Below are 23,901 nucleotides of genomic sequence, written 5' to 3' on the forward strand. Positions count from 1 at the left end.
CATTTACACAATATACGAGTATATACATATATTAAACAAACATTACATTGAAAACGACTCCCATAAATATTTTTACTGAACCATTCTGGGTACACAAAGGCGCACGCACACGAGCACGCACACGGCAACCGAAGTTGTCATTGTTAAAAGTGTGTAAAAATCGAATAATATGACAAAATAAACAAGTACAAGTACAAAGCTCTATATACGCTTATAAAAACAACATCAAAACAAAACATTTGTGTGCGTGTGTGTGGGTGTGTGTACACCACCATGCGCATCTGTTTGTGTTTGTGTATGTGTGAGCAGTGTGAGTACGGTGTAGTAGGGTATATGGTGTGTGGGCTCATTCGCCTGAAAATATGTGAAATTTCGTGAGTGCAGTTATGTGTTTGTATGACACGAATACAACAATAACAACAATCAATGCAAAGCAAGAACGGCATACACGACGAGTAGACAAAGTTTACGGTAAATACGACATGAACATGCGTTAGATTTTGAAAGCTAAGGTCGATCCAAAGGTGCGTTAGAATATTGGAAAATATTAAATAAGATTTCTTTGAAATGTTACACAAATTTGTATGTACGGTAGATGACGACGAGTACTTGTATAAAAGATGTCTCGAATTGTTTGCATACCCATTCTTATGTTTGTACTTGTAAATGGTGTTGTGTCTAGCATTTGGATGGTGAGAGGCAGCGTATCAGAAATGTGAATGCCAGCTGCGAGTTGGAAAATTTTGATGAGTGTTTTGATTATTCGTTTAATTTTTTGTTTTATATCTTTTTTATCACATTATATTCTATACATTTGCTTGCCTCGCACAAGTGTAGTTTACGTTTGCGTTTACTTGGCGCCCCAACATGCGGATCATATGGAAAATGGAAGTTCAATCGTTTTTATCTTATTTCTACTATGGAAAATATGAGCGGTAACTGCGGGTATTTCTCAAAGAGTGCTTAAATGACTTTGAGGAAAAATCAAAAACCTTGAGAGCGTAAATAAGTGTGTAAGAGAAATTGCAATCTGATTTTCAACTCAATGTAAGCATATTAAATTTAAAGAGATTTAATAACTGTGTGTAGTATATACCTACATATAACACGTGTCTACATAAGCAACATTCCGCTTTTCATAATCTTTAAATTAATTAAGAGATTAACAGGCTAACGTGAAGAGTAATGAACACGATTATGAAATGAAGTTTTTGTGGGAAAGTTGAAATGAAGTAGCAGGTCCTTACTGCTAGATTATCATTGCTTAAATGCTGCAGAAGCTACTGGAGAAAGCTTTAAGTACTATTTTTCAAATTGAAATTCCATTATTTCCTGACATTACACAAAAGCGCACACAAGCAAATGCAATAATATTTACACATGTGTGCCACGACCACTAACAATTGATGGATTTTTAGCCAATAAATATGATTGTTTCCTCTGATGTTCGTTATAGTTTTTTGTTACGTTAAAGAAAAAGTGAGCGCCTTCATTTTACTAAGTAGTACAACAAAAAATATAATTTTAATATTTTTACTCTAAAAGTGAACCATAGAATATTTCCAGTGTTTGTCTAAGGTCAAATATCCGATTTAAACCAATTATTTCTTAAGTAAAAAAGAAACTACGAAGAAGTCGGAACTGTAAAACTGGTACATATTTAGTTATTCCCGAAACAGTGTTCTTCGAAAGTATCAGAATTATGCAAAAACGTTCAACAGTTACTTCTTTGATACCCAACACGATCCAACACGATATAAATCCCCAATTAACTATAAAATTGAACGCTATAAAGAGAAAGATCAAATATCTATCTCAAGCAGTCACGATTTTTTCCAAACGTCCATCGCATTTCAGTAGACGACATAAAATCAGAACTTTTAAGTAGTCAACCATGAACATCAGATTAGTTCGGAAATTAGCGCAATAAAACATGTTGAAGCAAACAGTATATTCAATCGTCTTAAATATATAGTATAATAGTATATAATCTAGATATGAAATATGTTTTGCTAGAGATAATATCAGTATCTGTTTAAAGAATATTGCCATATTTTTATTGAAATGCTTGACTCAAAGGCATTTTTCTATTAAAGAGTGCAAGTGTTGCTGACAAGCGGCAAGCGATATATATGTACATATATGTATACATATGCGTTTAAAGCATATGCTAGAACTGCGATCTAACATTGAATTTCAAGACTTACCTTCAGTGTTTTCTTGAAAGCTCCACGAAAGTCTCGATTGAAGTAAGCGTAAATGATTGGATTCAGAGCCGAATTAAAGTAGCCGATCCAAAAGAGTATACCAACAACAATGCGCGGTGTGGTGCAACTGGAGCAGAGTGTGGACGTTAAATACCTGAGTAGAGAAGATACAAAAATAAAAATCACATATGTATCTTCAGTTTTTTTATAAAAGAAATACAAAAATGTATAACTGATTCTCTTCATTATTTTATTCAAATTCTGCAGCTAGAGTATTAATACAAATTTTCCACATACCATAGGAAAAACGGAGCCCAGCAGAGTAGAAAAGCACTCATTATTATTCCGAGCGTGCGAGCGGCTTTACGCTCCCGGCGCATTGTTGTTATGGTCGACTGTTCAACTTGGATACTCGGTCTTGGTTTGGGTATTTGGCTAATCTGTAAGTGCTTATCCAAAAGGAGGGCAGCAACTTTGGATCTGAAACGAGCAGCGAAAAGGCAATTAATCGGGATTAATCGGAAGTCATTACTATGTATATATGGGCTCCAATAATTCAACCAAATCGAAATAGTATAATATTTAAACACAAGGTTAAAACCAAAAACGAAAAAAATGAGGTCATAAAAAGAGAATGTGAACACAATAAGAACCTAGCCTGTATCGAAATGAAACAAACCGAACTAGCCGCAGAAGACAATTGCAATTGCAAATTAAATATGTACAAAGGAAAATAGATGGGATGGTGGCCACAAACAAAATCTCAACAGAAGAAATGGTTAAGAAAAATTAATCAAAAAACACGCGAAATGCTTTTCAGCGATTCAAAGATTCAAAACTTACCTGTAGACAAGCCGTTCCTGTCTTACAGCCTCCTGATAAATGCGATAGTACATGAAGACCATTACGAAACCAGGAATCCAGAAGCTCATCGAAGAGCTAACAATGGCATAAGCCTTGTTCACTTTGAATTCGCAAATCTGTGCAGAAGATGGGAAGCGGCTAACGAATTAGGCTCCATTACAGAAAACAAAAACAAAATCGTAAACAGCAATGAAAGACGTTTGACATTTTTTAAGTTAATGAATACTTGTCACACTCATTTATACACCTTAACGGTGCTAATTAATATCGGGTGCACTCTACATAAGTGCCACATCACAATTGCTAACTCAAATAACCAACCTTACATAACAATGAAATACCGTAATTGACAGTGATTTCTGAGAGAACTGGCAATTGCTTGTGTATCTTGTGCATTCGAAAAGAGAAAGCGAGTTGAGCGAGTCTCCATGTTGGCATTGGCAGGCGCCTGCGACAATGTGGGTAGTCGATTTTAATTACTTTCAAGATGTTCCAAAAAGTTTATGCTGCATTAGACACGGGCTCCGTGCGCGCCTGTGATTTTGGGTTAGCGATTTTTTGAGAGAGAGCACGACGTGTGAGTGCTTGTGTTCTTGCTGCTTCATATTCCATTTGAGTGCGTTCGAATTAATTAAGGCGAGCCGAGCGCATTTTGTCTAAATGGACTTTTTATTTAATTTACTTCCACGACATTTTTCTTTCCTTTGTTTGTATTTCGGTTTACTGCAAAACCGTTTGTTGGTGGGCAGTGGTAGAAGTCCATTCTTTTTCATTTTTAGCAGTGCTTATTTTACGTCTTCTTCCGTTTGAAAGGTTTATATTTTTTACTTTTCTTGAATTGCTGAGAGCACATAACCACTTTTTAATTACTTTTCAATGTTACACTTGACATCCCTGGAAGTTTCAATGTTTCCCAATAATATAAGGAAATCAGAGGACATTACAGAACCTTCTTTTCCCAGTTTTTTCTAAACATGTTATTGTTTATGAATGACTAAATATATATCCATTTATAAAGATATTATACTAAATATCTTAAAGTGCTTAAATATTGCCTGGAAAATCGTGGTCTAAAGCTCTGAATCTTAAAAAAACCAGTAAAACCCGAAGGCCCATCCATTAGTCGGATAGCAATAAAACATACTCCATAAACAGAAGAAGAAGCTCTAAGAATTATCTATAAAGTTGTTGCTTGAAAGTCTCTTATCACGACCTAGTCGAATCCAATACTGCCTTAATTGTTTAGAGCAAAAAGTGTTAACTCGAGCGAACAGCTTTTAATGCTGCAAAGCACTTGTTGTTGCCCCACCGGTGAAGTTGGCTTTTGATGAATTTTGATATTTTTTCGTCATCAACTTAATCATTTTTGATGGGTTTCGATTTAGAGATAACTCGAAGTGACAAGGCCAGAATGGCAAATGGGAAATGTGATTAAAAAAGAAAAATATAAAATGGTGAACACACGTGTCACTCCAGATTTCTCAAGTCCACTTATTTCAACAAATTGAACACGTTCATTCACCAATTAGCGACCTTATAAGTTTGATTAGTTTGTTCAATTTTCTATATTATAAATGTGAAACTTGTGGAATACAGAATATTGTAGTTTCTTACTCTCCTCTCAACAATTTCTTCTATTCAAATTTATTCGTTGAAGAAAAGTCGTTTTGCAAGTAACAATAAAGGCAAAGTTTTAAAAAGTAGAACTCTGGAAGAAGTGGTTATAAGTTATTGGATGCAGGTATCGTGAAGACCCTTCGAAATTTCACGTTCGCAAAGAGAGCGAAAGAAGTGAAGCGAAAATCACTTCTCTTCACACTTAAGCAAAAGTCCTCATAGCTTGGGCTTTTTTTCCACATCGCATCAAGTATTCATCCATATTGCACAACTCTTTCATCCATTCAGCATTTTCTTGCGCAAGTAGTTGAGATTTTAGTTTGAGATTCGCAACATTTCACTTGCCAACTATTCTATTTTAAGTATTCCAACTCGCGCACTGTGGCTGGCATGTAGAAGAAACGAATTCTGGGCGGAGCACTGCTGCTAAAGTCGAAAGTGCGCCGCTTCTTTGTCTTGCCACTCCGAGGAAACCTTTTGTAATGATACTTAATGTTGTCTTTAATTTAGTTGCGAGTTGAATTACCATTTTGCGCGATTACTTCCCTGCCTTCGCAGCCATTAACCTAGGCCGTTTAGCTAGCTTTGCTTCGTTTGCTTATTGAAACATTGTGCCAGCGACAAGCGAGTTAATTCTTTGCACTGTGAAAAGTTTTAATTGCTGTTGGAACAATGGCAGTGATGGGACCTAACAGCGCAAAAACAGGGGAAGGCAGGGAAATCAAAACTGCAACAACATCGACTGAATTGTGCCCCAGTCCAGTGACACTCTGGCTGTGATTGACGAATCGTTCGTCGCAAAAGCAAACAGTTCGATCACCCACTGGGTGTGACTGTCTCAGTGGCTGTGTCTAGGCTTTTGAGTCATTTCAAATATTCATTATACAATTATTACTTAATTAAACATAACCCCACTTAATCGCTACTAGTTAATTTCATTGCGGATGCGCTGTTTTCACGCGAGGACACGCGTGTACGTAATTTCGAGTTAATTAAAATTCAATTTCGCTAATCGGCTGTTCTGCGAACTTTTCTACTCAGTACTCGTGTATACAGGGCGCGGGAGCGTTGAAATGCTCAAAACAAAAGCGCCAATGTGTTAGCGTATATACACACTGGAGCAGAGGCAGATCTATATGAAGATAGTTGCTGAAGTAAATAAAGTATCGAGTACTAGAAAGTGACAAGTATTCAAAATCAATTTGAATGGCTTGACAATATTAACGTCGTTTATTACATCAGCAATGAATATCAAATGCGTTTATTTAAGAAATCCACTGCTTTCAATTCAAGAGTGCGCTAGCTTTTATATCCAACGAGAACAAGAACTCTAGTCTACTACGAAAACATAAAGGCACAACTTTGTTAAGAGAAACACGCAACTAAAAACTAATTATGGTGCAACTTAATGCTAATAAATGTAAAATGCCCTCAGCTACAAACAGTTTCACACACACATTCGTACATGCAAGGATATGTTTACCACGATTCCACCACGATAATGACAGCAAACAACAAACGCAATGAAGATTTCACAACAAACCGACACACATACACACACAGTGGCAAAGAGTCAACAGGATGTCGACGTCGCATTTTGACACGCTGCGGAAGTCAGCTAAGCTAATTATAATTTCACAATGCCATTTGCAATTACTATGCTCCTGCAGTGCAGGGTCCATGGGTCGATGGGTCGCTTGCAGGTGGTGGAGTTGCATAATCAATTTAATGGCAAAAACAATCTATGCATAATTTCATCAAAAGCGGTTCTCCATAATGGCGCACAGACATCGATATGGAAGCGCAATAGAAATGCGATTTAAATCGAATTTAATTTTCGCTTGAAGGACAGAGTCTTACACAAATGATGTGATGTCCCCTCTCGTCTTACAGACAATACGTGCATATAGAGACAGGTACATATGCAAACGCAATTAAATTCAAATGTCACTCTGAGACATTTCCTCTGACAGCATACTCGATAAGTGAGCTTCAAGGTGAATGCATTAGACTGCTTGCACTTTTCTCACTTTGGCCATTAACATAATATTAAGGAGAAGATGAAGAAGAAGAAGAAGAAGGTGAAACAACTGCAAACTTTGTAATCGAATTTAAAGTAACACAAATTTCGTTATTGACAGGGAATTTAATAGTTGCAACACGAAGTACGTCTGTCATTTCGAGCTAATTATTTCTTAAAGTACATTAAATTTTATTTATTTTTTTTGCGCTTTTATCTGTATTAATATGTTGGGAATACATATTGAAATTGATTTTTCGGCTATCATATTTTGAAACCCTCACAGGAGGAGCTATTTTATACTAAAAGTGTTTCGTTGCCGGGAAATTTCTTGTTTAAATTTAGTAAAATCCTCTATGAAGCACCGCTTAAGACCTCTCGTGCCACACGTGATATCATACAAAATGTCTGCCTCTTAAAAATATTCAAATAACCCGAAAACCGATTAGTCGAATATCCGGTTTGTAACCGTTCGTATGAATATTAACCGATTAATACTATTCGAATAGTCGTTCTACTATCATTATTCGAATAGTTGTTTCACTGCCACTGTTCGAATAGTTGCTCTGTTGCGAGTATTTAAATAAATAGTAATTGTTTGAAAGCCAAGCAGCCTTTGATTTTTGTTTGCTTTTATTTGTGAAAATGTCAATTGTACGCATTTTCCGTGAGTTTTACTTTTTTTAATATATGTATGTACATACATATGTAAATAGAAATTTAATGAACTTCCACTATTCGAATAGTCGACAACTTACTACTGATCCTGCAAACCGATTATTATTATTCGAAAAATGCCCTATCCGGTTAATTCGGGTAGTCGATTAGTCGAATACCAAGAGCTCTAATACATACACATGTAGGTATGTACAAATCGTAGTATAAACTCAAGCGCCAGGGAAAATAACGAGGACTCGCGATTTTCCATCGCTAATGGCGAAAAATTGTCTACACATGTGTGCATAGATGGTTCTACATATAAAGTATGTTATTGTATTCCCTATGTTAAAGTATTGAGGCAAAATAGTAGCACAGACCGCGACAAGATGCCGCTTCGATGTGACGTTTCAGTCGAGAAGCTTCCATTTTTATTTGAGAATTATAGCTGAGTATGCTTGTAGTTTAAATGCAGTAAGTACACTCTTATGCATATAATGTAAATATGTATCAATAGGTAATGTACACACACGTCTTTGGTATGCATAACGCAGTTTGGCGGTAGGAGCGCTGCAGCGAGGCAGGATGACAGAAAATCACATTTGGAGCGAAAAATGCGGAAAACATGGAAAATTGACATTAAGTAACTTACTCGTGGAAGTTAAGAGCATAAAAAGGCATCAACATTTTTATAGTCGAAGACTCTTCACAATGCATGTGTATAAACTCATATATATACATATATAAGTGTATAGGTATATGTACCTAATAGGAAATTCAACTAATTCTAATATTATTTAGTCAACGAGTACACGAGTCCACACTGAATGGTACGGAAGAAGTTGCTGGACCGTGAACATTTATATATTAAATTGTTTTCGGACTCGACTTAGTATGAAAGTGGCCCACTATAAGAGACCCATCGATGTGTTCCGAAAGTCAATAATTTTTAGATAACGGATTTTAAATAACTTTCATCTCAAACACATTTTACCGTATTCAAGCTGTAGTTTGCACCTGAGAGTGACGTGTTAAGGTTGTTTGCAAGAAAAATCAAACTCATAAATCAAAATGTCAAATTCCCGTTACATATGAGACAGCTGCGGCAACGCTACTTCGCACCAATAGCGCATTCATGCAACGGTTGACGCAGGCAGATGCAGCTGCAACATCGCAGCACCGTCAATCCTTTGTTGTATTTTCCAATTTCCAATTTCATACTCACATTTCATTTCATTCGCTCGCTCGCTCTTCTCTCTATTTAACACTAGTTTTTTGTTCACGTTTATTTATATAATATCCGAGGGGGACAACTTACATGTGGATTGGTTTTCAAATATCTCCAATTTTCCTCCGTCGTATACCAACCGGAGCAGATGGGTAGGAATGAGAGCAGCGCAGGCAACAGCCAAACCATTAAGAGCATGAAGTAGACACGACCCTGCGTCATAATCAATGGATAATCGAGTGGCTGCACAATCGCATAATACCTGCAATGTGGGTCAATTCAAACGGTCACAAAAAATACATTTTTTTTTCACAAACCATCAAACAAATGCCCACTTGTTTTTTCTACTTACCGATCCACGGATATGCAGCAGAGATGCATGATGCTCGCCGTTGAGAAGTAAACATCGAAACTATTCCACACGTCGCACATCACGGCGCCGAACATCCATTTGCCGGTAATCTCAACGGAAGCGTTGAAGGTCATGGCGCACAGGGCCACTAGCATATCGGCCACAGCCAATGAAACCACAAAGTAATTCGTGATAATGCTGTGAATTGAATGCAAAATCAAAAAAAAAAAAATTATGAATCAGCAAATGCATAAAAAAATTTAAAATTCTGAAAGAGTGTCAATCAAATTCAATAGTAAGGTCTTTAATAAAAATCGTGACTCGATCATTTTGTTGTAATTTGCGGAAATATCTTTAGGATGTTTTAACTGTTGGTATATTAAAATGCAATCTAAATTCCAATATCATTTAGAAAAAGATTTGAAGTACCCTGTTTCCTTATGTAAGAAATCCCCCACATATATACATATAGAAGATATTTGTCTTAACTTTTCTGTTTTTGAAAGCAATAGATTCTTAAAAAAAGAGAGAATAAAAAAGTTTTCAACGAAAAAAATGCGCAATATTTTGGAATGAGCCCAAACACAAACGGACATGCCTCATTCTATATTTACACCGATAACTATATATATATGTACTGGTGTGTGTAAAGTTGTGTTTATTTGATAAATGCGAAACCATTTACCAGATTTTTTATGAAAAGGCAGACAGACAGGAGCAAAAGAAAACACAAAAAATGGAGATTTGCTCAATATTTCTTCCAAAGTCAGATCAATAACGGCTGTTGATGGCAACGTCGACAGGCGAAAAGCGCATCAAAACAATTGAAATATCAAAATTCCCATCGTTCGGAGGTGTGAGAGCTCTTTGCAAAGACAGGCCATGAAGATAGGCATTCTACACAGCCTCCCTAAAGCAGTCATCATTCAGTGTTTCATTTGTCAAGTTTTCAGAGCTCATTTGCTGCTACATTGAAATATTGTTTGATGAAGTCATTAGGCAGGGTTGAAACTGTCGCTTATTGATTGCCGTTATTGGCTTATTTGTTATTGTTGTCGGTGTGGCTGTTATTGCCATCACGCGTAGTCACTTTTGCGAGCGAGTAAAGAACCGCTTATTTGTAAAGCCATTTGCAAGTTACGCTAACGCCGATTTGAGCCCTCTCTCCAATATATTGAATGCAAATGCGAGTATGGCAATGAGAAGTGACAACTAATAAAATTTGCAATTTTGCTGACTGTACACTGTTTGTGGTCGTATATGTGTGTATGCTTAAGTATGGAGTAAATGGAAATAAAATACTTGGATTACGATATGTGAAAACCTTCAGAAGCAAATTAAACGATTTTTCTCTTTCAGGATTTAAACAGCCGCCTTGATGGATGTGGTTAATGGTGATGCCTTGATCTCTTTTCAGATACTCTGATTTCGATGTTTTTCATAAAACTTCTTCTGTCTGTTTGATGAAGGCAATTCCAAATTGGGTCTATCCTCCATTTCCTTTCATAATAAGAAGGCATGCAGAAACTTCTCAAAAATATAATAAATATTAGTACTGGCATTTATTTTATTCCTCCCTTTTTAGAACCTAAATTGCCACATGTCCCGGATGCATATAAATAGTTTAAAGAGTCATTATCCTCATAAATCTACTTATTAGCAAGCAAGAGAATACGGTTAAATATGTTTCTGCCATTCTCATATAGTACGAATGTAAAACCTATATGCTTAGAACCCGACATAATTAATTTCATGTTGTGTGAAGTGTAAAATATCGAAATCTAAAGCATTCACAGAAAAGGTGAGCGCGGATCATAAATTAGAGCCGCGTGAGCATAAATGTGCCAACTTCGTTATGTTGAACAATTCAAGCAGAATATGCACATTAAAAGCGATTTTATTTCAATGCGAAAGCTTTACAGCGCCTAGTCACGTAATTAGATGTTTCTGCGTTTCGAATTTGCCTCTGCCCGAGGCGAGGGATTGCTGTCTCAGCGTTTGATTACTCATACGCACCGGCAGCCGTCTGCGGATAACGCCTTTTTCACCACACTTTCACTCCAATTCCTTCTTATTTCTTTTTTTATTTTATTTTATTGTAATTTCCTTTTTTGCTGCGTGCACCGTTGGCAATTTGTCAATTTTCTGAATTGATATTAAAATTTCACGTCGATAACGGCACGCAAACATACACACCTAAAGACATACAGACATACACATGTTATATATACGAGTCTATATATAATATAAAGGAGCAGACAAAAGGGGCGAATGGGCGCAGCCAAGAGGAAAATTAAACAAGTGGAATTGTAAATGCAAATGTTGGATTCGCTGTCATTCCGTTTGCTCTCCTTTATTTATATCAGCCGGGTCTTTAATCTGGCTCGGGTTCCCACAGTAATGTTGTTGCGTTAATATTTGATCTTATAAGAGTACGTGGCTGGAAGGCGCACACAAATCTTTGTTGCCCGAAAGGTGACTCCGCAGCTATTAGAAGACAGACGAAGCATTCTTTCAGGTGTACTAAGCATGCCCTCAGGTATGCACAACACATTTTACTTACTTATTTACGAGCAAGGGGTGTTCTGTAGGCGTGCGCAGCAAAGTGTTAACTGCTTTGGCGGTCGCTGCCCTGAAGCGGAGCTGAGTCTGAATTAACACAGTGTAGCTTGTGTGTGTATTGTCTTGTGTCTCGCCAATGCCATTTGGCATTGTGACATTTGAATACACATTTAATGTGTCGCTGGGAATTGGCAAGCGACGGGCGGCAAGCACACTGAGCGTTGTATAAAACAACCAACAAAAGGGGGAGTAGGGACAAACGGTTTCCAATAGGAAAGTAACTGCCAGGCAACGTCAAGCTTGGTTCCCGCCTTGGCATTAGCGCGAGCCTACAAGTGTCGGGAGTGCTATACGAGAGTCATGATAGGGGACGCACTGGCAAATAGACAAGTTAGATGACTGGCTTTATGGGAATACTCGCACTTAACCTTCTCGTAACTAGGATGTGCTCACGCTGCTGCAGAAGCAAGCCAAGCAAGAAGCACGCCGTCAAGCAGAAATGGGAAATTAAGCTTAATTAGTATTAGGATTCCGACTCAAAGCACACATGCTCAGCCACAGACATGCGTGTGTGGTTGAGTGTGGCATTCATTTGGGGGGTTTGCGTGCATAAAAATGGCAAATTACAAATGCCATTAATAAATGATGGCACGATATTAAAGAATTTATGAGACTTTCACTCTCTGGCCAAAACTTTTGTCCAATATACAGAGCTGGACAATTAGTAACTTTTGCAACTACACAAAATGGTTTATGGCTCGGATATACATAGGTGGTAATGGGCACGCATATTCGCATCACAAGTATCCTGCCGGGTTAAGTTGTTTAGTTGAATTATTTAATTTTAATTGTTGAAAAAAGTACCCTTTTTAATTATCCCCTAGCAGATGCCGTCAATTAGTTAAACTGACTTTAATTTATGTTTTGACAATTGGCTATGTGATCTATCTAGTTTCTAGTTTAGATAGGCATTCAGATGAAAGATAAAGCTTTCATTCGATTTAAATTTTAGGTTTATTTCAATGTTGATAATAACACAAAAGCGATTCACTTGCAATGTTCTGCTATTTGATTAGCAGATTTCTTTCCAGAAGGCTATTTACCGAAGAGGCCGATAATCCATCAAAAGAAGAATGCAGCTTACAAGTATGCATAATTCTCTACCCAACTTACCTGAATGACTAAGATTATCCTTGAATTTAATATTATCAAATATATTTAATGCACAGCTGTTTTGGTGCAATTTTCGATTCAAGCTTTTTATATAGTTCATTCAGATTTAAGTTTATGTGGTAACTTTGCCTCCACTTCGGGTTTTGTTTTAATATTCTGACAATAACATAGTTGCTCCTACTTAATTGGGTAATAACAAGTTCTTGAAACACAACGCTTAATGCAAATCCAGCTTGAGAGGCTGTATTGCAACGTATAAAGCATGCCATTAACAACAACGTACTCATATCATGTATACAGCTATTCATAAACATGTACTGAATCAGTAAATAAATATGGATTTCAAATAGGTGGGGACACTGTTAAGCCATGAAAATATAATCTGTAATACTATATTCCGTTACTGCATTAAGCACGTACACTAGTTAACATTTTAGTATGGTCATAATCATAACCGTAACGAAGAACATGAGCACAACCATCATGGCGTATACGCAACTAACTTTCTCCCACAAAGAACAAAGTCTGGTGCTGCACCATTCCATTACATTACAATATATACATTACATATATACTGTTTACAAAATGTTTCCAATAACGCACGACTAATTTTTTGGGCCCTCTACAAGTAAAAAGTGTTAAATATAGTACAATGTATAGAACCCAACCTTTGTCCATATTGCGACAACTGCCATAATAAGATGGATGTTGTACATATATAATTTTGACATTGAGGAAAAATTATGACTAATATAAGAAGCTTTACGAGTATATCTGAGTCCTTGTAATGAATCATATTATATCATTTTTACTATAGGAATTTTTAACTACAGGAATTGCGTACTCAATTGGTTTTTAGACAAATTCATCCTAACCTCACATGAGCATCAACGATTAATGTGTAATGGGTTTATAGAACAATGTTCTCAACGAACGACACACATCCCGTCCCCCGTTAACAACACAGCAATACTCACCGCAATTTCCGATGCCGCATAACGGACACAATAACCAGCACATTGCCGAGTATGGCAGCGAGTATAATGAGTATAATAACGCAGCATTTGAATATGACAAATGCCAAGTGTGTCGACCATTCAGATGTGGATGCTGACGCAGCCGTCGACGTTGACGTCACAGCAGACGCTAACGAGTCGTTGAGTGCTTTTGCCGCTGCGGACGTGTCCACTGCCACCGCCGATTTGATAGGAACTAAATTGCTGCCACTATTTCCACTCCCAAGGCCAGCACGGCTGTCTGTGCCCTTGCCGCCGCCACTGCCATTGCCGCCTTCGTCGTTCAGCAACACACTCGCCATGAAACTCAAATATTTCGGTTGATCCCCCTGCAGAGGTGGCGTTTGTGCTGCAACAGCACCCGTACCAGTTCCCATTATGGCAATGTGCTTTTCCAAAGTAATTGCGGCTTTGGTAGCCGCATCTTTGACAGAATCCGCACCGGCAATAATTCTTAAGTGCTCGTCGTTCGCCGCCGCCGCCGCTGCCACACCAACCACATTCCCTGAAAAAGCCACAGGCAACACGAGCATGACGACCGCGACCAAAACTAGACTTTTAGTTGCCGTTCGAGTGTTGTTGTAGGCTGTTGCGCTGTTCGTCGCTGCCGTCACCGTTATTGCGCTCGCAGTTACATTCGCTGAGTTGTTGTTGGCACTCGTTGTGGCTAATGATTGTGGCATTGCGTCTGCTGGCGTTGATTGTACTCGCATTGATGTCTGGCTGGCTCTCGCCTTATTTACTCTTGATGTCTGTTGCTTTTGTTGCTGTGTTTCTATTGCTGTTGGCATTAACAGCGTTGACGGCATACGGCGCACATTGTGTGCGTAATTTAAATAGTGATTGCGGAAAACCTTACGACCATTTGCTTTGAAACCGAATGGGCTTAGTGAGCAGCAGCGGCAAGGGCGGCCGGCTTGTGTGCCAATACATGGTTGCGACTGTTTAAAGACGACGCTACTTTCGTGGTTTCTGAGGCAACAATACAAATTGCTCTCTCTTAACAACGTTGAGGCTTTTTGACTTATGACATAATTATTGTTGTTGTTGTTGTTATATTTTACATTTTCATCACTATTCCTACTTTAGATTAACGGTGGTTGATATCGCATTCGAAACGTTGCTGAAAATAAAATAGACAAATTTAATACATTTCATATGCATATACCTTGGTATGTGTGTGTGTGTGTAAATGAAAACGAAATCCTATATAAAGTGCCAGTGCCAACATTTATTAGCCAGCTGAAATTCCCAGACACGTACAAAGTCATTACCCATGCTTAAGCCAAGGAGGCATGTACGAAATGTATCCGTATCCTGGCTGAAATTGGAAAACCTATTTTTAGCCTAGAAAGTAGACGGAACCGCAAATATTATTATTATTTTGATTATTTTGTCAGCCCATCACATTTGCGCGTGCAGCGGCATTAATTTGGAGTTGCTTGTTGCTTCCAAGTGATAAAATTGAAATCTCTCTGACATGATGCAGTGAAGGGGCAACTGAATCAGTGTCAGGTAAGATTTTCAAGTTATGTCCCCAACAGTCCTTATTACAAAATATACGGCACTCTTTCACCAATCATATGTACGAGGGAAACTAAAAAGTGATATACTGGTGGAAAGCAAATTTTTAAAATTAAGAGTTTTAACGAAAAGTCACTCAGCCACTCAGTCTACTTCATTACTTATTAATGTCATATCATCTCAGGTTGTCTGCCGACAAATCTACGTACTATTTCAAGTAAACAAACGAGACTCGTGCCATCGCACCACACATCCACAAAGTCATCAATTTGCAAATAATATTTACTTTGTAATTTCATTCCATCTGCCGTATTGGCAACGTAGAAATCCCTCCGCCAAAGTGATTCGTGAGGAGAATTATACTAAATGTGTGTAAAGCCAGGCGTGCCTATGCTTTAGCTGGGCTTAAGCAAAGAAATGGGTCGTCCATGAATACATTCCTCATTATGCAAATGTAATCATGCGTGCATGTTGGTATGCAAATAAGTGTGCTAAGCACTCACATTGCCCCGCCTTTTGGAATTAATAAAACATATCTTTAGTTTTCTACGGGAATTTCATTAATTCATACTCACTTACATTTCCACATATGTTCATATATATATATATATGTATATATACATGAGAAATGATTTCTGACCTTTTTGTATGAGAAGTGAGAGATCCGGAGAGTTTACAAGAGATGATACACACATACGTTGCATACTTGTAGGAGCAAACAACTCAACTCTTCATAAATTATCATATATAAATATACATATAGTCGAATATTCACAAGAAATAGTTTCCTAACGGAATCAATGAACCAACGAACTTGCCATTGCTCTTGATAAATTTTTGTCAAACCAACCGCAACGCAACAACAATTGCCAGTATTTCGGCTTATACTTTACTCAGCTTCAACCTGATTTATAGCCAAAACAGTTGCTGGCTTTCCCTGCTGCCACCTCTATCTCTATCTGTATCTGTACTAACTATACAAAATACAAAACAAAACTATAACTGTAAAACTTATTACTCAATGGACATCATGCGGAAGAATGGCTTTCGCTCACAAACAAAGTTCAGTATACGCCCCGGAGTCTATTAGTATACCGATTATCTTCAAAACCACTCCAAATGTACGCTAAAAATATCGCAGCTCTCATAAATAACTCATTTAGCCAAATTTCGTTTCATGCTGTCTTCAAATTCTAATAGAAATTCCGACATTAAGGAATTGAATTAGCGTTAATTGGCTAATATTTGCCGAAAAATGAAAAATGGTTGAGGGCACATAACAAATGGCGACTGTCAAGTCAAGCGAACAAATTACAACCGAACGTTGATATATTGAAATATGCATACCCAGTTGGAAAGTGCGAAGGCAAAAAAAATGCCAGAGTAAGTGAATTGGTAATGCATACTTCAACTTCCACACATTCTTTGGTGTTGCGATTTCTTGCTGCTTTTTCTAACACCCGCTTCAAGCTATCTACATCTATCTTATGAACTCTTCCACTTATTCATATTAGATATTTCACTCTCCTCTTCCAACAGGGTTTTGGAAAGTTTGCGTGCTTAGGAGCAAGAAGCGAAAATATGAATTTTGCGCCAAAACCAGAAACAGAATTAAGTGTTCGCAACGAAACTGGGACAACTGTGCTTGTACAAAGCCTTGCGCCAAAGACACAGTAAGACACAGTGTAACAAATGACCTTGAAACACCGAATCGAAGAAAGATGAGCAACGGTTCAGACGTTTTTCTGAAACAGCAGGGAACAGCAATCGCCTGCTCATATTGGAAAACTGATGGGGCGCCAAATGCGTATAACTTCCAGTACGTAACAAACCCCCACCCCGCTTCTCCACACGCATTGGGTGGCCACTGAAAACGTAATAGTTCACTTAAACTCACTGTCAATTGGATGACGGCCAGCGAGGATTATTCATTTCGTGCGCGTCTGCGGCTCACCGCGTAAATAAATGCCTCCAATAAAATATTCGATAAGCATGGCAGCTTTCTGTGGCTTCAAACACTGTAAATTTGTTGTTAAACACACAAAATTGACGTTCAATATCGGCTCCCATATACAAATATATGTATATTCGTAGATAGCGGGGGGACGTTAGACGTTGTTGTTGTACTTATGCACTTAATCAATATTTCGCTCAGATTCGCTATTATTTTAGCTATTTACATTTAAAATTGCCTCCCTTTTAAACACACGAGCAAATGAAATGGGCAAATAACTCAAGTTACCAAATTAAAAATTTTAATGCACAAAGAAAACATAAAAAATATGATTGCTTAGTAACATTAAAGGGTGTGAAGATTAATGAATAAGCCAGTAGTAGTCTTCGAACAAAGTCAGGGCATTTACGCACTAAACATTCCAAAATTAAATTTCAACAAGTTGTAAGCCCCATCACACACAGACTTCACAAAGGCGCATAACATAAAAGCAGCTTAGAGCCCACGGCCCACGGCGGAACATATGAGCTTACACAATTTGTCACAATCCACATATGCGATGTGAGAGAAGAAAAAATAATTGAAACATAATTGATGAGCAATTGATGCATATGTCAAATATACAGTTAAATAACTGTCAACCAAACGACACACACAAAAAATTATGAAAAATTGCCACACAATGACGACTTAAGCCGCATGTCCTTTCATTCAAGTGTACATGTATACGAGAATATAAAATATACATATGTACACATACTATATATCATTTACATATATCCAATATTGTAAATACACACGAAAACACACAGTAATAACACTGATGTACTCAAATTCCGTTCTATTTTTGTATAATTCCCACATTTGTAAATGAAAGTGAATATATACATACATGTATAATCACAGACGTTGTTTTATTTAACACCACTCTCATTAAGCACCGAAGAAGGTTATTTTAAGCGATCTATTTATTTAACGAAAATGTTAACAATCGAAATGGACAGTTGGTCAGAAGGTCGACGTTTGCTGAAAACGCCAATGAAATTTGTGCGCAAAACTTTGTTCGCGTTTAAATGCCGTGGCAATGTGGCACAATGGGCTTACTAAGCGTAAAAGAAGTGAACGGAAATTGTGCTGATTGACAAAAAAGGGGTTTATATTCAAGTGCAGCGTACCTGAAAAAGGATTAAAAGTCTTGCAGCTGGACGAAGCAGACCACGGCCCACGTAGCCATCCACAAATATAACAAGTGAAAGCTTTTTCATGTTTAAAATATTATACAATGAATTCCCTTCACCAGCGCGTGGCTTTGTGAACAGCAACTTTTTAGAATTCTCGCCTTATGCGTCTTCTAAACGCAAAAATATTGGACTGTTTTTTACGAACTTAAAGCGGATAGCTACATTAGCGGTTTATCCATATTTCTACATATATTCAGAGTACGGTAGAATTCCATTTTTCAATCATAATTGATATTGAATTCAGATTTCTTGATGTGAAAGTACCACTCACTTTTACAATTTCTTAGAGCAAATAGATGGTTTTAGGACACGTGACGAAGTCATTAGATACATTATGGAATTGAATTACGCTAATTGTGAATTTAATGAAGCTTACGCAGTCTCCCTAAACGACTATGTTAACAAACAATAAAATTAATATACATATTTATGTCTCGACTTTCAATTCGATTTCTGAAGTTTATTTGAACGGTGAGAGAGTGCACGTCGTTGCTCTAGTTGGAGCTGTGTAGAAATGTAAAAGACCGACATTGAACGTTTTAGATCGTATCGCTGGAGCTGTAAAACGTTAGCGCGTTTCCAATTTAAAAAGCATTGCTTTTACCATACATCAAAGTGAGTAAAAATTAATGTAAGTCTTTCGTCTGCACAATTTGTCATGTCACATACTACACAAACATGCATTGCATATAGACAATCTCGTGCATATAAGACATAAGTAAGTCTATCAGCACGAAGTGAGTACACAAACAGACATTTCCCTCTTCTTGGAAGCAAGTGACGAGCGAGCCATAGTCTATATATATAGTCCTAAACTGCAAACAAATAGGTTAACCGTTCACTATCTCAAGGAATATTTTTTATATTTATTTAATTATTTTCCTTAACTAATTCTAAAAAATATTTCTGAAATTCTTTAAGGGGGGGGGGGGTGGAGGGGTAAGGTTTGACAAATTTTGTTCTTCATATTTTTTTTAAATTTTATTTTTGAACCATCAACATCTTAAGAATATTGTGTTAAAATTTTAGGTCATTCGGAGAAAAACTAACGAAGTTACAGCAGGTTGAATAACGGTACCTCCAAATATTCTACATATATATATAGCTCTCGAATGACGTCGAGTTTTACAATAACAAATAGGTCGATTTTTTCGTCTAAAATCGTCTTTTTGGCTTGAAAATGGTATCAAAAATTGAAAATTTTAAAAATTAAAAAAAACTCGACGTCAATGAAAGATAAACTAATAAACTAAAGAAAGCATTTTGTTTTTTTGGTTTCAGATGATGATGCTGAGTGATGCTGTAGGCTGATGATGAGTGATGCTGTAGGCTGGTCACCGCACAAAAACTTTTTTTCGAGGTGCCTGCAGAGATCGACGATAAATCCGTTATTCCTCGCTATTTTTCGATAAAACTTTTTTTAAGTATCCTTCAAATGTTGCACTTTCATATAATAATAAGTAAAATAAACCTACAGCAATAATTTTTTCTAAAAAAATTCATGAAAAAAGGTCTTTTTTCGACGAAACATCGCATCGCTACAGTAGTGAAGAAAACAAGGAAAACAAATTATTTATATGGCAGAGCGACTTTTGTCTGTTTTGTGTCATTTTATTTCCTGTCCTTCCAAAAGTGACATCCTTATTCTTTTGTGTCAAAGCGGTTGGAATGTTTCCAACCGAGTTCATCAAAGTGAGCTCCTGGCCATGCTGCTTTGGCTGAGACAATGAGCGACTTTCTAAAACGGGTAGCTTCCCTCATGCAATACTTAAAAGCGTGCAGTTCGCTGCATGTTCATTAAATGTTAAATATTTTTATACGAGTATGCATGTACGTACATATATTCTCTCCGCATTTGTAAAGTGATATGTTTACAGGCACTTTCATAGACAAATTCAGAGCTATGAAATGAATAGTCTTGTGTGGGGACATTAATCAGTGAAATACTTTCTACTCACATTCAATATTCTGGCAAGAAGACAGATTCTCATTAAATCTCAAAATGCACAAACATATAAATATTCTAGCCAAATCAATATGTTGGTTTTGTCATCTTAAAAGTCACGAAGTCAGAATGCGATTTAAGGTACGGGCCGTCAAATTCCTCATCAAGGCTAACCGATAGGACAATAATGTTATACAGAGCCTTTGCAGAGTAGGGGTCATAGTGCCATGAGTGTCTGATAGAAAATGAATCCAAAGTGTGTACGGATATGTTGGTCTGAGAAATATTTCGTCAATTTTATTGCTTAGATCTCATATTTTATACACTCATTCACCATACTATCAATAACCGAATTATCCAGCAGTTCGTGAATAATACTTTACCAAAGATAACCGTACAATTTATGGTGTACCGCTCACATGTGTTGTGATAACCAGCTCGTCAATAATAATCCACCTCATCGCTGGTGCCATCACCTTGAAACTAACTAAACTAAGCTAGGCAAGTAGTTAAACGAAGCAGAAAATTGCAGTCTAATGATACGTGTATACCCAAACGCTGCACGAACAACCGAAGCTTCGAAAAGCAGACACGCCTCGGGACAACTAGGCAATAAGTCAGTAAGTTGATTGGTCTAACATAAGGGTATGTATGTAAATAGCCAGATATATTAAATGGTAATCATGGCGCAAACACATAGTGATACCATTAACATAAGGTCGCAGAAGGAACTGCTCCGCCCAAAATGCGCTACAACATCTACCTACACAAATATAAGTTTTAACCTGTGTTTAGACCTGCAAGACTTTTGCTAACTGTAGTAGAAACTTAGAAACTAAACGCACTTCATAACAGATAAATATATATGTACGTTGATATCTGTTTTGCCAACGAAAACAACTTTATTTCAGCAACTCACACGTGTCGATTATTAAAGTGCCTATAACCGAACTGGCATGCAGAATTTCACGGGATTGGTCATTATCGTTATATCATTGCCTGAACGAATAAACACAACTTTCTTTTACATGCATAAATATGTATGTATGTATACACTCATGTACATTTATAAAGGTTATTAAATATTCTCCTTCCTTCTCTCCTTCTTAACCTTACTCGCAGTGAGGTGCAAAAGCGTCAAAAGAAAATTGCCGAAAGTATAAGCAAAATAAATGTTCGCTAATAACTGAAGATTAAATAAAGTTTCGCCGCTCAATTTGCATAAAATCACGTTTCTCGGCTTTCCACGTTGCACGGCTGCTAAATTGTTGCCGACACGCTTGCCAATCACGCCAACAGCAAATAAAATCATTAAAGAGCCAGCTGTGAATAATCTGGTGGTCAAGTGAATAGAGATCCTCTTGGAGAAAGTCAAATCGTCGAAGCATGCGTTTTTCTTCTGTTTTTAGAATAGCCTCTTTGTATTTGTATATGGACACAACCAACATTCGGATATTGGATCCGCTGGAATCAGTTCAAAATATTTCATAATCGCAAAACTAGAAATGGGCAAACCTCGTCTCAGCGGATTACACTGTATTATATTTATAGAATAACCTAAGCAAGCAAGGAATTTTAAAGTTACACAATCCAAATTAATTCGGTTTCTCTTACTATATTTAGTCTTAAACCTTAGTCTGCGTTCCGTTTACTTTGCCGTAAAAGTTGTTAAATGTTTCAATACCGATACTCCTCTGACTAGAATACTCGCACTTGGCGCTCATACTTGTTTATTCATGGCGTTCTTACCTTCGATTCGATTATCTGTGAAATTATGAATAGCAAATGGGACAGCAAGCATTCAGGCAAAAAGTAAATATTTATCACATTCACTCACGGCCTTGGCGGCACAATCAACTGAACAATACCTTGTTCGTCGCTAAGTCGATTCAAATCCTTCATGAGCGCACGGTTACCACTCTACTATTTCAGATACGAATATGCTCGTGCTATCAAGAAAAATTCTCGCTTTTTTTGTTTTTGAGCATTACACTACCTGCATTCTTATCCTGGTTAAGATGTGCTGAACATGCTTACACACTCTTATTTGTTCTTGGAAATATGTTAATGCTTCGATAATACACCCATACACTCTCGTATGAATATGTAGGTATATGTAGATACATAAGTAGGTAAGGTCTCTGCAGAGAAACACACACTGCCAGTACAAAAATAAAACTTCCTGGTTAAACTCGAACTACTGCGAAAAGCACTAGAATTACACGATTTTTCTAGAAAGTTAGTTCGGAGCACAGTTATGTCGGTGAATCCTATTGAGAATGAAACACTGGCAATTGGCGGCTGCTTGAGCGTCACTAGTTTCTTTGTTGTTTATGCAAGTTGTGAAGTAGTTTACAACCAGTTTAAGTGTATTTCTGTGAATACAGTGCACTGTAGTGTACACGTAGAAATTTTGTTTTCGATTCGATTTCATAAACGGCTTCATCAAATGTGTGTTTCGGACATTCATTGGCTAAGCTACCGCTGTGATAATGGTAAAAGTTAGAATTTCGCTTTATTGCTGAAAATGAGAGTTGCCCAAACTGTAAAGAGCCGAGTTGTAATGAATTCACCGCTAATATTGTGTTCAGTTCTTATACGTTATTATTAAGAGACGTGGAGAAAAGTTTATTTCGGAGAAGGATTGTACAGAGTATTATACTACTGCAACAACGAAATTAAAGATGGATTTTATAAAACCATTAGCGCGAGTCAACATTCAGCCCATCATCAACTGATACATGTAAATGCACAATTAAGTAGATGAAAGTCCATTTTGGCATAACAATCTTCTGAGTCGGTACTTAGCAAAATTGAAAAATATTTTGTTTGTGTTCAACAGCGTTATGTACATTCTCATCTCAGACGGTAACATACACATACCAATAACAGTCTTTCGGCTTTCTCTTCCATCGAATAATTATTCTAAGCTCCGGGCTGATTCAGCCTATAAATATAACCGCAATTATATCCCATATCCTAACGAATTGCTAATTCAGACTGCATGAGGTCAATAACCGTCGTATGTCGGCGTAAACAGACAATGCTAACGAGAACTGACGCAAATGGCTCGAGCACTTTTCGTTCATTTAAAACGGCACGATATTCTATTTGTAAACGCCAGTCTTCGTATTAATTACTACACTTTATAATATTTGGTACCCCCCTGTCTTTCCCTTTCCTTGTTGAAACAAAAATATGTTACGTATACGACGAGTAGGTCTGCCCAATGACTATAGGAAGAGTATGATATTTGGTTAACTGTAGAGAAGACTCGTTTACTTTTTTATATTAATTTGAGATAACGTAGGTTATTTCCACGGAAGTGCACTCTATACATTTATATATGCCTGTATACTCATAATACGTATAAAGAATGTGTGTCCTTAAGTGAGAAGGAAAATACCCTATTAATTTAGGAAATATTATAGGTGAACTCTATTACCCAATACACATGTAATTGGTAGCTTGAAGCAATCAAACTTCATGGGTAATATGAAACTATCAATTTGTCGTTATGTCCATTCATGGCAAATTCCTT

At 37.2% G+C, this 23,901-nt stretch overlaps 1 protein-coding gene across 5 annotated transcripts in view; it reads right to left on the reverse strand.

Annotated features, from left to right (window-relative positions):
* The window catches only part of LOC105214364 (octopamine receptor beta-1R), a 42,861-nt gene that overhangs the window by 8,334 nt on the left and 10,626 nt on the right, over window positions 1-23,901 (reverse strand). For 2 of the 5 annotated variants that reach the window (XM_029041691.2, XM_054226009.1), the window contains 6 exons: window positions 13,658-14,819; window positions 8,946-9,143; window positions 8,684-8,855; window positions 3,051-3,187; window positions 2,505-2,687; window positions 2,208-2,361 (listed from right to left, as the gene is read on the reverse strand). In XM_029041691.2, coding sequence (XP_028897524.1) covers window positions 2,208-2,361; window positions 2,505-2,687; window positions 3,051-3,187; window positions 8,684-8,855; window positions 8,946-9,143; window positions 13,658-14,505 — 1,692 coding nt within the window. In that variant the 5' untranslated portion in view covers window positions 14,506-14,819. Of the gene's footprint in view, window positions 1-642; window positions 727-2,207; window positions 2,362-2,504; window positions 2,688-3,050; window positions 3,188-8,683; window positions 8,856-8,945; window positions 9,144-13,657; window positions 14,820-14,959; window positions 15,256-23,901 lie in introns of those variants that run through there. The other 3 variants (XM_054226022.1, XM_054226027.1, XM_054226030.1) reach the window with 3 other exon arrangements.

This window comes from Zeugodacus cucurbitae, chromosome 2 (assembly GCF_028554725.1).
Source record: "Zeugodacus cucurbitae isolate PBARC_wt_2022May chromosome 2, idZeuCucr1.2, whole genome shotgun sequence".
Taxonomy (NCBI): Eukaryota; Metazoa; Arthropoda; class Insecta; order Diptera; family Tephritidae; genus Zeugodacus; species Zeugodacus cucurbitae.